The 16,876-nt window shown below is 37.7% G+C and overlaps 1 protein-coding gene across 28 annotated transcripts in view; it reads right to left on the reverse strand.

The window, feature by feature from the left end:
• nrcama (neuronal cell adhesion molecule a) overlaps positions 1-16,876 on the reverse strand; it is a 59,631-nt gene that overhangs the window by 4,154 nt on the left and 38,601 nt on the right. For 4 of the 28 annotated variants that reach the window (XM_077234503.1, XM_077234505.1, XM_077234504.1 and 1 more), the window contains 30 exons: positions 16,186-16,403; positions 14,429-14,446; positions 13,897-14,002; positions 12,904-13,097; positions 12,675-12,797; positions 12,185-12,355; positions 11,744-11,803; positions 10,701-10,812; positions 10,360-10,544; positions 9,923-10,054; positions 9,226-9,369; positions 8,991-9,102; positions 8,704-8,867; positions 8,425-8,572; positions 8,092-8,216; positions 7,906-7,935; positions 7,183-7,284; positions 6,882-7,079; positions 6,721-6,791; positions 6,310-6,532; positions 5,401-5,516; positions 5,112-5,316; positions 4,867-4,989; positions 4,583-4,759; positions 3,717-3,752; positions 2,544-2,612; positions 1,781-1,903; positions 946-1,101; positions 306-437; positions 24-102 (listed from right to left, as the gene is read on the reverse strand). In XM_077234503.1, the coding sequence (XP_077090618.1) occupies positions 24-102; positions 306-437; positions 946-1,101; positions 1,781-1,903; positions 2,544-2,612; positions 3,717-3,752; positions 4,583-4,759; positions 4,867-4,989; positions 5,112-5,316; positions 5,401-5,516; positions 6,310-6,532; positions 6,721-6,791; positions 6,882-7,079; positions 7,183-7,284; positions 7,906-7,935; positions 8,092-8,216; positions 8,425-8,572; positions 8,704-8,867; positions 8,991-9,102; positions 9,226-9,369; positions 9,923-10,054; positions 10,360-10,544; positions 10,701-10,812; positions 11,744-11,803; positions 12,185-12,355; positions 12,675-12,797; positions 12,904-13,097; positions 13,897-14,002; positions 14,429-14,446; positions 16,186-16,282 (3,731 nt within the window). In that variant the 5' untranslated portion in view covers positions 16,283-16,403. Of the gene's footprint in view, positions 1-23; positions 103-305; positions 438-945; positions 1,102-1,780; positions 1,904-2,543; positions 2,613-3,440; positions 3,753-4,582; positions 4,760-4,866; positions 4,990-5,111; positions 5,317-5,400; positions 5,517-6,309; positions 6,533-6,720; positions 6,792-6,881; positions 7,080-7,182; positions 7,285-7,905; positions 7,936-8,091; positions 8,217-8,424; positions 8,573-8,703; positions 8,868-8,990; positions 9,103-9,225; positions 9,370-9,922; positions 10,055-10,359; positions 10,545-10,700; positions 10,813-11,743; positions 11,804-12,184; positions 12,356-12,674; positions 12,798-12,903; positions 13,098-13,896; positions 14,003-14,428; positions 14,447-16,185; positions 16,404-16,876 lie in introns of those variants that run through there. The other 24 variants (XM_077234524.1, XM_077234525.1, XM_077234527.1 and 21 more) reach the window with 21 other exon arrangements.

Consider the following 16,876-nt stretch of genomic DNA (forward strand, 5'->3'; position numbering starts at 1 on the left):
ATAACTGTAGTAGTTCTCCTCACCTATACTCCCCAAATGTCCCATCATCCTCTTTCATGGGCTGGATCTCGGGGTCTTGATGGGCATCTTCTTTTTCTTTCACTATGTGATTGGAAAATCAACAAGTTCCATGGCATTAAAGTTTGGATTTTCGTTCAAAATAGTTCACGTGGTCAAAGCCACAAGTTCACGTATTTGTCAGTAGAATCTTGTCGCATATTAGTGGTCTTAGAGGTTTTAGATTCAGTATTTGTACTACATGGATGTGCTTAAATATCTCGCATCAATTTTGTACATTCACTTACCCGGATATTTGCCTCCTTTGTTCCTCTTTATGAAGCAAACGATGAGGAGCACCAGGATCAGTAAAGCAATGGCACACATCAGCCCGATAAACCAGCCCTGCGTAGCAATGTCAACCTGCTTGCTGGTCATGGCTGCACATGCACAAACAAAAGAGACAGGAAGCAGATACAAAATGAACCAATTCTCAGTTTAATTTCATTTGAAATGTTATGGTTAATTTATCTGTCAAATGTCATCCCCCCAAAATAAAAAAAATAGTGTTATCAACAGTAAAACAGAAATGAACATGGGTTGAACATCTAAATCACAGCAAAAGCAGAAGTCTCATTTGTATGACGCTAACAAGAAATGACCAACATGGATTTGAGGAAGTGCATTGTGCATTTAAAATCCTCTGAAGACCTCTGTAGGATGTAAAAAAAAAAGGAAGATAAGAAAGAAAGAAGGAAGGAAGAAAAGATGGACAATTCTGGCATGCATCTACATTTCCATAAACCTGCCTGGACTCCAAGCATGTGTAATTTGTTAATATTCCAAACCAAAACTACAGGTGATGTCTGGAACTGAGACTGGGCGGGGCTTCACGGGTGAGTGACAGGTGAGGTGGATTCTGGTGGTCTACAGACATGCTCTCCTCACCTGGAACTGTAATCACCAGAACCTCTGTACTGTGGACCGTTGCGTCTGAGTGGTCTTTGGCTACCAACCGAACACTATAAGGCATCCCCGGCTTTAGTCCTCTAATCTGATATGTCCGAGTGCCATTTACAAACTCAGTTTTCCAGGGTTCATTACCTGGAGAGAAGGACCGACGGCAGGGGAGAGATTATTGCAAAACCAATTACTACAAAAAAAGTATATTTAATTATTTGAATGTTTCAGTAGAATTTGTTCTTTAAAGGAATTGTTCAAAATCATATTGTCATCATGTACTCACCCTCAAGATGTTCCAAACCTGTATGAATTTTTTTTCTTCTGCTGAACACAAAATAAGATATTTTGAAGAATATGAGTAACCAAACAGTGGATGGACCCCATTGACTTCCATAGTATAGAAAAAATTGTTATGGAAGTCAATAGGGCCCATCAACTGCTTGGTTTCCGATATTCTCCAAAATATCTTCTTTTGTGTTCAGCAGAAGACATAAATTCAGACAGGCTTGGAACAACTTGAGGATGAGTAAATGATGACAGAATTTTTGGGTCAACTACTCTAAGTCACTTGTAATTATAATCAGAAAAACAGAAAAAAAATGTTTTCTTTATTTATTTATTTTTATGTATTTATGTTGTTTTAAAGCATAATAAAATGTTGAGTTATTAAAAGTACAGAAATCGATCAAAACTATGTTTATTCTGATATTAGACGATAAATAGTAGAAAATAACTCGATCTATGAACTTTGACTATGAATTATACTGAGACTATATAGATACGCACTGCAGTAGTGAAATTTTAAGGAGGAAAGTCTTACTGTTAGCAACAACATATTCCACATAAACATTCCTATCCGGCAAAGAGTTTTCCCAGCTTATTACAGCATGGCCCTCCTCCACTGAGGAGTTCACGCTCCCAAACATCCGAGCAGCAGGTGGCACTGATCAAACAAGGAAAAGTACAATTGATGTAAGAATTTAGAGATTATGAAGAAGTTGCCAGAAAAATCCTATATATTTCGATGTCTTGCGGCCCCAAAAAAATGTGTGGACTTAATATAGAAGGTAGTTCTGATCAAATCTTTAGCATAATTTACTAGTTTTGATATTTGATATCTAATACAATAAAATTCACATTTTAAGTGTTCTTTTTGGGGCTACTAGACATAATTTTTTTCAATTACTCGTACAATCGTTCAAAAGTTTGGGGTGGGTGAGATTTTTTATTTTGTTTTTGAAAGATGTCAAAAATACAGTAAAACAGTAATGTTGTGAAATATGATTACAATTTAAAATAACCTTTCCATTTTAATGTTTCAATAAATGCCACTTTTGATTAATATAATATGTCCTTGATAGAATAAATAAATAAACTGCAGACCCCAAACTTTTGAATCTACACTAGTTAAAGGGATGACTGTCATCACTTTCCTTTTTATTATAGATCGTGAGTGAAACTGTATCCGACACCTTGTGAGGTATTAAACAGTATATTGTCAACAGTTTCCTGTTCAACACAGTATCATACAAGAATTAACAATCGAGGAACGAGAGAAGGTGACGGGACAGGAGTGTTTGTACCCTTGTGAAACGGGGGCTGCAAAGATTGAGTGACAGAGGGGGTTGGTGGTGGAGAAGGGGGGGCTGATCCTGGAAGAATACAGAGAATAGTGAAACACACAACATGAAACAAAACATTAGAGAGAGAGAAAACAAGGCAGCGAAAGAGAAATGCAGATCTGAGTTAACAGCATGCAGGAACGTGCAGTTTACTGGTGCAATGAGAGCTGGAGAGAGGACCCTGAGATCAAGGCAGCCAGATTTGGGTTTGTCATACAATCAAACATTACTCTATACTGAAAAACATCTCAAGTCCTTGTCTAAACTAGTTAAAGGGATACTTCAGCCCAAAATGAAACTTCTGGCATTTTTTCCTCAGCCTTTGATTTTAAAATGATTTTCTATTACGAAAATCTGTTAACCGACAAAAAAGGCCAATAACAGTAGACCATATGACTTGTGTGCAATAGTTAGTCTTCTGTAGATGATAGACGATACTGTAGATTTGCTGTGACGAAAGAACCCAAATTTAAGTCCGTATTCACTGATAATCATCCCATACAGTGAGTTGTTAACATCCGAGTCAATAAGATGATTCAGTACAATTTATGAATCATTTCAATTCATGAACTAATAATTTAGTTCAATTTGTGAACTTCATCATCATTGAAAAGAAGTGACTCAGAAGAACGATTCATTCACTGATCCGGTTCTCGAGTTCACCGGACTCACTGACTGATTCAGTCACAACAGTTCACTGGGTGGAAAGATGAGTGAATAACACTTTTTTTTTTTTTTTTGAGTTTAAGAGACTTGGTCACAATTCTATACAACTGTTGTCATATGGAAAATAGCTTCATGAAGATTCATCAAAAATGATCCTTTTGTGTTCCACAGAGAAAAAAAAAACTGGTGTTCAAGTATTAATGCAACAGCATTTATTTTTGAGTGAACTATTCCTTTAACAACAGATGTTCTAGTTAAGCCCTAATGAAAGCAGTGGGATGGAATTTGCATTTCTTGGTAACATGACTCTCCATGACATATGGAGCAGGCCAGGTCAGGTGTAAAGCTTTTTGGCCTGAGGAAGTTCATGCATATGTATCTATCTCCTTTCAGTGCTACAGTGGCTTTCTAGTCTCATAGCTGATGCTTGACCAGCATGCGTTCTCATCAGCCTGATACTGGTGTTACCTTTACCCGCCTTTACTGCGGGATGCCGAATTAACGCTTCAAAGAAAACAGAGAGACAGAGACAAAAGAAGACAAAAGTAGAGTGGATATAAGTAGTGGCCACCTGACGACCAATCATTTAAAAATAGAATGTTTCCAAATGTGTAAATCACAAAATATGATGCTGTTGAAAGGTACATTTTTATTCAATTCAAACAAACCCAAAAACAAAGAAGTTTTAATCATGGAACTCAACAGGCCAGAGCACCATAACACATTTAAGGCAAAGATCTAAAGCAACTTTTAGTTTCACAGAACAAAATAGAAAAAAAAGGGGGAAAAAATATATGTATTAAAAATGTTTTTAATTAATGTTCAATCAGTTTAATAAATTAAACTTAATCCGCATTTTGTCTTTTCCAGTGGTAATCTAAATATTTTTCAAACAAAACAGATATTGACATAAGATATTGGAAGTAAGAATTAAGTTTGTTTTTCTTACCAAAGTGGCTAAAAAATTAATACAAATAGTATATATTTAGCAAAGCTGTATGCTTAAAATACTGATAAAAAACATGATCACAGACTAAAGTGAATAGGATTTAAATAAGTGGCTAATATTGCCTTGCAAACAAACAAACAAATGAATAAATAAGGCGCACTGAAAGTATTAAAACTGTCGTCATGGAACATGGAATGACAACTAGATCACTCAGATTCAGGAATCTGAGGACTGGATTCCTCAGTTGAAACAAACCTTTGTATACGTTTTATTCTGCTTGCAATTTATACGAAGCCACCGATGAGAATAAAATACTGCATCTGGATCCTTGCATCAAATGCTAAAAATATTATATTGTAAAATCAGTCACAAATCTAGCCCTCACCTTCGTCCATGATCGTGACAGCCTCTTCTGTGATGGTGGGGCCAGAGCCCTTGACAGTCATGGCATTCAGATAGAACTTGTAGCGCGTGCTGTACTTGAGGTTGTCCAGAGTGATGCTGGTCTCGTTTGCTAGTAGAAGCAGCTCTTTGAGAGGCCCAAGTTCATCAGTCGTATTGACTACAAGCAGAGAGTTAAAACAGAAAGGGTGAAAAGCATAAGCAATCTGTATCTTTTCATAAATCAGCAACAGATTCCCATCCAATATGCTGTGAGTTTAGACCTACTAGACTGGTATTTGAGCAAGTATCCAGTCAGGTGGCCGTTATCTTCCAGAGGTGGTGCCCATTCCACAATCAGTGAGTCCATGTTCAGATTTCTGACTTTTAAATGTTTAGGAGGCCCGGGAACTAAAACCCCCCCCCCCACACAATTTATATAATTTAAACTCATTTAAATTACAATAATATTCCATATTTTGACAAATGAGTACATATAGTATAAAAGTAAAAGTAAGTATATACTACTGTACCTCCCTCTGGTGTTTCAAATTGCTTATTGGAGCTGGTGGGTCCGTCTCCTTTTCCATTGAAGGCTCTAATGTTGAAGGCGTACTGGCTGTAGGGATTAAGGCCGGACAGGCGACCCTCTGTCTCGTTCCCGTTGAAGATGAGCACCTGTGGCCTTTCATGCTCAAAGTCTTGCTTATGTAAGCTTCTCATCTTCCAATAACTCACCTACAAAATGTATGACACATTAGACTGTTTGCAGCTCAATATAGAATATTTAACGTAAATGTATTTCAAGTTTTCAGTAAGTACCTTATACCCCTTCAGTCGACCTTGGACTGTTGAAAGAGGAACAGCGTCCCAGCGAACTTCAGCAACTGTCCCATTCTGAACTGAAACTTGTACATTCTCTGGGGCCGCAGATGGTGCTGAGATGACAAAAGACATGCTGTTCATAAAAATATTGAATGCGTTTTTTTAAATTAAAATTTGGAATGCAACTACTTCTCAGTAATCAACATTTTCCAGACTCTGTCCACCATCTCTGATGTAAACTTTCAGTGATTTTATCATAGTGCATTCTGGGACTGGATACATGTCATCCTGTCATTGATTTTGGCCCACATTATAATAGCATTGCACAATAATATAATATGATATAATATAATATATAAAATAAATGCCAAGTTTGGGCATGAAACTCAAGATGGCGCAGGCTGATAGGTCCTTAACTTATTTGGCAGCGATCGCATCGTCATCTACATAGAGCAGCTTATTGGTTGCTGTTGCAAATACCAGTTGTGTTGCCATTAAGAGTCTGCAGCTCACTTTCAAAAACCCTCCACCTTCCCCAGCTACACCTATATAGATCTGCTTCGGGGGTTATTTCATTTACGTTAACATGTGCAGCAGCAGCACATCTTACATGCTCACAGAAATGTCTGTGAATGTATTGACAGTAGTAAGTCTCGGTACTTGCTCTTCAGCAGTGTAGCAGATATATTCTGCCAAGACCAAATACAGTAACATTGCCATATGCATTACCATTACCATGCCAATCTCTCCGAGAGTTGACATGACAGAACATTATATATTTACATTTTGTAAATAGAAATGTTATACAAAATAATGTGTCATTACATATTATTTAATAATATATTACATAACAATTAAAACAATATGAATGGAAATAAATTTGAGTGCTTTTTGCAGCTCACTCACAGTCCTCTCCTGAGTATCCAAGCACCACCTCTGGTCTGGGGCCAGACCCGTAGTCATTGACCGCCTGTACGGTGACTTCATAGAGTGCAAAAGTGGGGGTTCCTGTCACCATGTATTGTGAGACATTGGCCAGATCGAATGACGTCCAACGATCCGCATCTTTCATACTCCAGCTAACCTTGTATTTTAGTCCTGGACCGTTCGACTCCAGCCCGGTCAGCTCCTGCTCACCAGACATAAAAAAAAAAAAAAAAACAGGTTTACCAAACGCTTTGACATTTCATCATCTATTCAACTACATCTTTAATAGTGTCCAAATACTTTTAGAAGTCACTATAGACTAGAAACTATATTAAAAAAGATAAATTAGTAGATACTGTATTGAATCAAATCACATCAAAAGAGTTTTACCGTCCAAGTTATTGTCATACTGTCGGGTGACGTTCCAATGACTTTAACGTCTGATGGATTCATGTCAGGCTCTGTGAGGATCATAATCAGACTTTGAGCCATACAAATATAAGGAAGTTTAAATATCTTAAAGCAATCTACTTCCTAATAAGGTCACTCACGTGCAGGGTTGGTCCGGTACTGTCTGGACGGCGCGCTGGGTTCACTCAGATTCACGCCATTGAGTGCCAGAACCCTGAAAGAGTAATAAACATATGGGGACAGATCCAGTTGGGCTGTGGTACTGGTTCCAGAAACGCTGGTCATATTGTGCCAAACTCCAGGCTCGTGGAGCGAATCTTCATATTGGATCAGGAATACTGAGGTAACCAGGGAAATATGGATCAGAAGCTGTTGATATAATATGTGCATCCCTATTTGATTTGACACAAGGAATCAAACAAAGTTCAGTTTTTAACTCACATTTAATAGGGCTATTGTGTTCATCGCCAGGGGTCCATGTAAGCCGAACACTGCGCTCTCGTTGGTCCGTCAGCTCCAGGTCTATGGGCGGGTCTGGTTTCTCTGAAAAAACAGATATTATGAGACACAAAACTCGATCCAGCTGACGTTCACCAGACATTAGAAACATGCAACACAAGCCAAAATAAAATAACAAAAAGTGACCACAAAACTTAAAAAAATGCCACAGTCTGAAATCTCACATCCTGTTAAAGACATGATTACAAGGCACAGCCAAACAGATCTCATTAGAAAACAAAACTAATTTTACATTTTGGAAAATTCATATAAATTTGTAAGATTTGAATCGTACGAAATATATCTAAGCATGAAGGTCCACCCCTAAACCAAACCCTCAGTGGGACACAGAGGGAATTTATACAAATTCAGCACTAATTTGTGAAAATGTAAAATAGTCATGAATTGCCATGAGAGTTTGTAGGTAAAGCTGAAACCATGCAGGTCTTTATTTTAAGTTTAGTGAGCTGCCTCATTTGTAAACATCAAAAAAATCAAAATTGTCTTTAACAGTTTATTTATTAATGGGCAAAATCCACAAAACACATTCATAAGCACATATTAGGGAGATGAAGAGGGATAACCAAACAAACCCAAAAAAAAAAAAATACAAATGTGTAAAATGGGTTTGGGACCTGTTTGGGAACTTAAAGAAGTTAGCTTTACCCAGTACTATAGATGGTGTTGGTGTGGCCTCTGACAAGGAAAGCAGTTTTGAGGAAGTCAAAAGTTAATTATACAAACAAAATACAATTTCAACTCTTCAACAGCACTCATATAATCTGTATTAACAAAAGGAAGCCAAATTGTATATTGTACAGTTTTTAAAAGTGATGTATAAACTGAGCGTACCGACAACTGTGAGTGTGGCTCTGGCTGAATCTTGGTCCAAGGTGGTGTTTCTGATGCAGGTGTAGGTGCCCTCATCCTCCTCTGTCACATCATGTATAGTCAGACTATCAGAGCCCACCTCAAATCTACACACATACACACCTGTTAGTCAAAAACTAGCATATACATGCCACCTTTCAAAGCATTTAAACACACCTTTCAGGACTTTTAAGGTTTTCACTTTTCTCAGACTAAATTATGCTTTACATTATAGGTACATTACATTATATTATCATGTCAATATGGGCCAAAATCTCAGAGGAATGTTTCCAGCATCATAACTGCAGGTCATACCGAGTATCGTCAGGAAGCTCTTCGTTGTCTTTGAGCCATATCATGGAGGGAAAGAGAGTGGGGTCATGTTTGACCTTACACTCAAACACAGCCATGCTGTTTCTTTGGACCACTTTATACCCAGGCTGTTTGAGGATCTGTGTAGGCTCTGTGGAAATAGAGAAACAACATGTCCCATCTTACTACTTCCTTTAGTCTAGTCTATTATTATTTCCTTCATTCAACATATTACAAATACGCTGATTTAAGCTGGACAAATTCAATTTAGCTTTCACTCGCCTTTCACTTCCAGGTAAACGTGATTCTCTCTGTTTCCAAGATTGTTTGAGGCCATGCAGGTGTATTTGCCACTGTTTAGTGACTGAGCCACACTGATCTCTAAGGTACCGTTTTTATGAATGATGTACGAATCGCCATCCAGTACGGTCTGACTGTCTTTAAACCTGGGGATCACAGACACATAATCAGCATGCAGCATTGACATCACAGTAAACACTTTTCTGGACATTAAAGACAACCCTAAAAAGAATGAAAATGAATGCTAAATAACAATAAAAAAAACTCACCATGTGATCTTTGGGAGGGGCGAGCCAAACGAAGCACAGTCTAATAGAGCCCTTCTGTTAGTGATGACTGAGTACACATGATTTGGAGGAGTCAGCACCCTTGGAGGTTCAGCTGAAACATAATAGAATATATTTAACAAAACATTTGAAAAATATAGAATAGAATAGAATAGAATAGAATAGAATAGAATAGAATAGAATAGAATAGAATAGAATAGAAATGCATAGAACTAACCCAGGACACTGACAAAGGCATTGGTCAGCAGGTAACCGTACTCATTGGAGGCGTTGCACTGGTAAACAGCACTTGAGCCTGTCTGAACATCACTGAGGATGATTTCTTCATCTTTGATTTTCCGACTGGGGTCGTTATGTGAGTCTATCAAGAAATAACATTATAATTTATAATCATAGTAAAACTATAATCAAGACATTCTTTTCAAAAAAGCTATGCTGCAAGCTACTAACAAAAAGTAGCTTACTACATCTGAAGGGAGAAATACCTTTATGTCTGTATATTAGATGATTTCATTTATTATTTAATCAGAGCAATATTTTCCATTGGTACAAAAACAACAGAAAGAATTAGGGTGAAAGCATCCAACTTTAACAGATATAATACAAATCAAAAATGTTATTAAAAACGTATGAAAGCGATAGGGGTGAAAAGCAGCATTAACAAAATATTATGCTAAAAAAAGAATGTGCAACCGATGAACTTGACCCTATAATGCGCAGGTTCGGTTGGATGAGTTTATTTACATGTACAGTACTGTACGAACAAACTGTTTAACTAGAATAAATCAGAACTTTTTACATTTCAATATAAATTTTGTTACACGTTGAAAATAGTATACTGATATAGATACTGAAAAAGCTAAACATTTTTGACAAAAGCTCACAGAAAGTGGTTATGTGCGTGGGTGACATACTTTCAATGGGAATTCCGTTGACAGACCATGTGACCTTGGGTTGAGGGTTGCCACCCACCCGGCAGGTGAGCATTCCGTTTTCTTTCGGGGCCAGGATGAGGTTCTGAGGGGCACTGATCCAAAAAGGAGCCGCTGTGGCGATGGAGGGAGAGAGTTCAAAGTCAAATAGACAAAAAATTTAAATTTAAATTTAGAATGTTATTTTCCTGTGCCACAGATTACAATTAGTCAATGCTATGTTACAAAACAAATAGTAACCAATATTTTTGGATATTTGGCAAACCAGGGGTTATTTTCTGAACCACAGGAAACACAAAGGGTCTTTTAAATCAGCTCAAGTCCATGAATGGTTCAGGATGGTGTCCAGGGGTCAGTGAATGATGTGACTAAACAGGATTTTTGAGATGTGACAGATGAAAAGACGTCCTGGGACAGACCTCTGACCACTACAGTGATGGTGTGATGGTTGCTCCCCAGGCGATTCTTGGCTAAACAGCGATAATCTCCCCCATCCGCTTCTGTCACCTCAGTTATCTTCAGAGTTTTCTGGAAACTGTAAAATGAAAAACGGCTTCTTGGCAGCTCCCCGACCACCTTAGTCCAGGTGATTTCTGGTGTTGGACTGAAAAACACAACAAAACCTTTTGAACTGTTAGTCAAATAAGCAAAACCTTTAATACAATCTGACCTCGATTAGAAGAACAAATGGACATGGAAGCAAAACATTAGATACTCTTCGACCCAAGATATACCCATTTATCCACTTCCTGTTACTTACAGGCCATCAGCGAGGCATTCCAGCTCCAGCGTGTCTCCTTTCAGGACCATGGTGGTACTGTGCGCTCCTGGTGGGTGCATGAAAGTGGGCGCTCGCTCCCCAGATGGAGTGTCTATAACAGGGATTGGTCACAATCAGAAAGACAAGTCTTGTAACCAGCCGGTTATTACCCAGGACTTATGTGAGGGGAAAATATTCTACACATGAACAAGCCAGATAAAACTGGAGGTGTACAAATAGCATATTGCTGATCAAATTTGATGCTATATAATGAAAAAGTTTGAAAATACACTTATTTTGATACTCCATAAGTTCCCTGAAAGCCTTGTGACTTAATCGCCCTGATGTCTTTGATCAAGTGAACCTCATATTGGAATGACAAGAATTTTATCCTTCCATTGCTTCTTTTGGATGGACATGCATGGCCTTTAAAAGAGAATGGAAGGATCTAAATGAAAATATAATAGGTGAACAATGTTTTCGTGAGATTTTTTACAGAACTTTATATAGTGTTGTATAGAATGTGCTATGCAACACTGATACATTTATTCAGTTCGATTAAAAGAAAGGAGAAAGTTTAGTGAACAACTGACCAGTAGAAGATACTGCAGACACTGCCTAAATGTTAATTAGACAATTAAAAACAAAGAAAAAGGACTGATTACCATTCATATACAGTCATCTTGGAAATGTTTGTTGCAATATACAATGCAAAAATTAATTGTTTCAAATTTCCAGTCATTCCCATGATAGTCAACTCCTGTAGTGTTGGCTTCAGTCCTTTTGTCAGTTAAATCTGACTAAATCTGAGTTTTCATTAAAAAAGATGAAATGAAATGAATATTAATGCCAAGTGCGGTACAGAGTGAGACCTTCATAGAGATTAGGTTGTTTGAGGTCAGGGTTGGGATTCTACAGAGGTGGGTTATATTTCTGGTTATAAGTGATATATTAGGTAATGAGCTATTCCTGGTTAGGCAGAAACACAAGTGATGGGAGGGTTGAAGGCTGGGTTCACTTGGAGAAGTTCTGCTAGCACTCACCACCCCAAATATCTGAGCCATTCAAAAAAGCTGCCAACACAGTGTCATTCATAGCTTCAACTGGAATACAACAGAAAATAATGAGCATGCAATGTTTTGACATTTACGGGTTTGGAAAAAGCTGAGGAGGTATTTAAAAATAAAATTCTAAAAATAAAATAAAAAATCAAGGAATTATCTTCACTTTACTTCACTTTCTTAGGGCAGTAGAAGCGACTAATTTGACAAATGAATTGGCACATTATATAATTAATTAAATATTTTCATAGACTTACAGCCCTAATAATAACAAAAGAATTGTGATTTTGTATATACAGCATGTAAAATCTGATTCTGTATATATTGTGCAAGCTTAATTCAACATAAAAAGGCAGTGTTGCTTCTATTACAAAACCTGATTTACAATGTTTGGAAGAGAAATCAGGGACAAAAAACACTTACTGTCCAGCACGTTGACTGTGATAGGCTGTTTCTGTTGGATAGTCTGAGTGTGCGGGAAGCGGGCATAGCAGATGTAGTCGTTTCTGGAGTCTTCCATGAGCACATTGGAGAAATATAGGTCTCCATTTAAAGCCTGCGACACACGACTGTTTTGGGGAAGTCTTTGGAAATCTGACAAAACGGAGTAGACACATGTTGTTTGTATTTGATTTTTGGCCTTTTGCCACCCATATCAAGTAGTACGAGAGCAGATAGAAGCAAGTCATTTTAAACACCATTTGCCAATAAAAGAAGGACCATGAAATAACAATGAGCTAAAGCTCCGAAACAGAGCAGCGAATTTACATACTTTGGTTGCCATGTAAAGTGTATGAAAACATAACCAAATGACATTTCAGTGGCTGCTTACACTAGGATGTGCTAGACAGCCGTGTGTGGTGTGTTGTGTTATTGTCATAACAGCATGTGAATATAAGTGATACTGTCTTACTGTTATCCATCCAGAAGATGATTGGAGGAGGCAGGCCAGCTGGGGGTCTGCACTGCAGTACTAAAGACATTCCCCTCTGTACAATGATTGGTTCATTTTTCTCTTTTGACCACAAGGGGGACCCTATGAAACAGAATTGGAGCCTCAATTAAAAAAAAAGCTGACAGGAGACGAATAAAAAAATATAAAAAAAACATTCCTGTGTCAATTTTATCTGTGCCTGTCTTACTTGACTGACGGATGACGATGTTATTGGACAAGGCAGAGCCGTGCTCGTTGCGGGCGATGCACTGATACACGCCCTCGTATGCCTCGGTCTTCTCTCCGCTGATGTCAATGACCAGAGTGCCGGAGCTGGGCTTCATAATAACCTTCGAATCCTTTTCCACATCGAAATGAGTGCCGTTACGTGTCCATGAAAAGCTAGAGTGAAAACAGAAAATCCATTAGGAAAACATGCACAGTGACTTTACAATCAATATTTTTATTTATAACAACATTAATCGTTCCTCACTTGTCAAGTTAATCAAGTTGTTTGCATAAAGGAACAGTTCACCCAAAAATGAAAAAAAAAAAAAATCAAAAAGTTTACACTGTCACACATCATTCAGATCTTTATTATTATTTTCTTTTTTACGTGAAACATAAAGGAGATATTTAGCAGAATGTCCAAGCTGCCTTTTTCAATACAAAAAAACTTGTTAGTGATTTACATTGTCAAGCTCAAGGAAAAAAGGATAAATAAAGCATTATAAAAGAGGTCAATATGACCTTTGTGCAATATTTCAAGTTTCCTAAAGCTATAAGATAGCTTTGTGTGAGAAAGAGTCCAAAATTTAAGCTGTTATTCACAGATAATTGCAAATAACCAGTTATATTTCAGTCTGTTCTTCGCATTAAACTACTGTATGACTTCAAAAGACTTTCATTTTAGCACACAAAAGTCACTGAAAGATAATTGTATGATGCTTTTGTATCCTTTAAGGTGTTTGGCAGTGTAAATCATTATCCGCATTTGGTTGTATGGAAAAGAGCAGCTTGGACTTTCAGCCTAATACTTCCTTAAAATAAATAAAATAACAAATAACTAAATGATGACAAAATATCCACCATTCAAAGACCTGCATAATGTTTAAAGAAGAGTTTAGTAGGTGTTAAGCATCAGTCCACAGCAGCGGAATCTGCAGTAACGGTAACCATGGTGATTCAAAGTGACACCCACCTGGGATGAGGCTTTCCTTTCGCTTCGCAGTGGATAATGATGTTCTCGCGAGGGTCGATGATGTAATCCTTGGGGGACTGATGAGTTATTGTGGGAGGCTGAGGCACTGAAGCACAGAAACCAGTGTGAAGACAAGCATCTCTATTTCCCACACACAGAAACACACACACACACCTTGACACAAACCCGCACAGATGCACCACCTATGCAGAAACTGATTCTGCAAGAAAACATCTAAAAATATAAATGTGGCCAGCTTTAGTTCATCAATGTAACAGAACCCAGAGAGACAAACAACCAAAGAGCATGCAGCATGCAACACAAACTCTCATGAAAGTTCTTGTTGGCATGGCAGATCATAGCTATAATTTACATATAGCTTTATAGTTGGATCACTTAATGTTTAATACAAAATACAAGTTAGTATACTATGCATATCAAAATCATAAACACTTCAAGCGGAAGAAAGCAAAAGACATTTACAGTAGACCTAATTCACAACAAATTTCACAGCAAAAGTGCCCAGACTTACATCCCTCCAGAACTTTAGCTTTTTTGTCCAAATGAATCAGGAAATACATAAGCAGAGAGTAAAAGAGTTCAAATTAGTGTAAGAGAAGAAGAGAGAAGATAAGATCAAACAAAATTATGTTCCCTCAGGGAAACTTCCGGAGGTGTGTTGGGCACTCATTACCCATCATGCAACTTCCATGCCGTTTCATTCTCCTAATGCAGTTGGATGGATGCTGATTGTTTGTCGATGATTCATTGGCTTTAACACCCTGACAAGAGTGGTTCATGTATTAAAGACTCCAAGAATTGTAAAATAAGAAACGTTCTGTACTGAACAATGTGATGGAGTTGAAATCTGTAACGATAAACTACTTTATCATTAAAAAGATGCTTCACTCTTTACCTATGCAATATTTTGTAACATTATACATGTCAATTTAATGGATCTTTGCTGAAAAAAAGCTAAAAAAAATCATTCTGACCCCCAAACTTTTGAACGGTAGTGTATCTTATGCATTCATGTAGTTGATATCACAGCAACAGAGTGATAGAAATAGAAAGATGGAGGGAGAAAGAGTGACCAATGCACTCTAAAAGTCCTTGTATATTCTGCTTACACAGTAGTGATGCTGATTTAACACACTGTCAGTATGTAAACGTGAAGCGCATCTCTAGAGAGCAGCAGCTGAGAAAAGAGAAACACTGCGAGGATTTAACTTTTTTTGTATGTTTAAATGAATTTGGATTGAAAATCTTTAAAGGGGTCATGACATGGATTTATTTATTATTATTTTAATATGTTCCTTGAGGTTCACACATTTTTTTTTTGACCCTCTGTCTGAAATGATCCGTTTTTAATGGTCAGCTCCTTAAGGGCTTGTCAGTAAACGGCCACTGTTATGATTGCACGTGTGTAAGTGTTTTGAAAATATTATGCATAGAAAATCGTCATTAACAGACAAAGCTTTATGAAATCGCATTTTGTTATGCAGCGGTTGTCAGATCCAACAAAGCTAACCGCTTCATCTGTTAAAAAAAGTTTATTTGCGAACTCTCCAACATTACACTGTACCTCGTTTATAAAACAAAATGCTCTGAACAAACATACGATCTGGGACGCAATTAAAATAAACCATCCACTTGTTTCTGATGTTGCGATCCTTCTGAAGTCTGTACAGAGAAGCAAAAGAGCTATTTAAACTGGACATGTTTAGCGAACGTTCTTTCACTCTTCCATTTGTCCTGTTGTCGACAGTTTCAAGTGCATGGAGTATTTCAGAAACTGAATGCACATATGTATACTGTATCCTGTGTTGACAGCGTCAGTGATTATAATGGGTTTGATCTGTTTTTGACGTGACGCGATGCGATGCTCACATACAGTGTAGGCAAATGTCAGCTGTTAAGCAACTGAATGCAAGTGGGCGTGGTCTATAATTTCATGATGTATAACTATTCATCAATGTCTTGCTCTGGAGGCAGTCATATGCAAATGAAAATCCATGTGACATCACAAATATTCAAACAAGCTATTTTTGGAGCTATACTTTGTTTATAATGAGGAGGAAGTTTTAAGCTATGAAACTTGTAGGATCTTTTAATGGTGAATTTGATTTTTTTTTTCTAATTTTGTCTAAAAATGACAGAAGATCTTTATGTCAATCACACATCTTGACTTAGTGAACTCATTTTAAAATAGGTTAGGCAGCTTTTTTGTGCACTGCTGTCATTATTACATCACATTAGATTCAATTTTGGTCGCTGTGCAATACTCACGATCAAGAGGCACTTCTAATCCAGTGGTCATGTGACCCAGCAGCAGCAGCAGCATAACAGCTCCTTCACAGAGCATGCAACTCCTCTTCCTATCCATGGCAGGGTGCGTTACATGAAAATCCTTCCCCTCCAGGTCAAAGCAACTGGGCCTTGTAATTTGCACTCAATGTGACCATTCAAACATACAGTACAGGGGCATCCAAGACTAGCCAGCGACTCTGAAAGAGAAAATAGATGTAAAAACAATGACCTTTTATGCTACTAAAAGCACAAACAGATGGCAAGATCTTTATTAGGGATTCCGTGCTTTCTGGACAGCTCGCGTGGGCTCAGATCATCCTGACATACACAGAGACATGTGAGGGCACTCAGCTAGAAGAGACTGGGACGCTGTGATGGCAGCACACCCTCAGCACTGGCATATGGATGTCAATACACATGGCTGAAGCACAAAATTACACAGCCTGCTGTCTGGTTCCTCAGAGGAGGGTAAAGAGACCCCAACCCCACCCCCCACCCAAAAAAAGGACAAATACCTTTCCTGCTCCAGAAATCCTTTTGTTTTATCGTTATGCTCTCTTCATGCACTGAATAGAATTTTATGAAGCACATTCTTTCAGATGGTTAAAAGTACAATGCTCTTTAGAAAACAGAACCAAAAATAAAATAAATGTGTGGATAGGAAAATAAA

This window comes from Siphateles boraxobius, unplaced genomic scaffold, assembly GCF_051911475.1.
Source record: "Siphateles boraxobius isolate OS27281-9 unplaced genomic scaffold, OSU_SipBor_1 19, whole genome shotgun sequence".
NCBI lineage: Eukaryota > Metazoa > Chordata > Actinopteri > Cypriniformes > Leuciscidae > Siphateles > Siphateles boraxobius.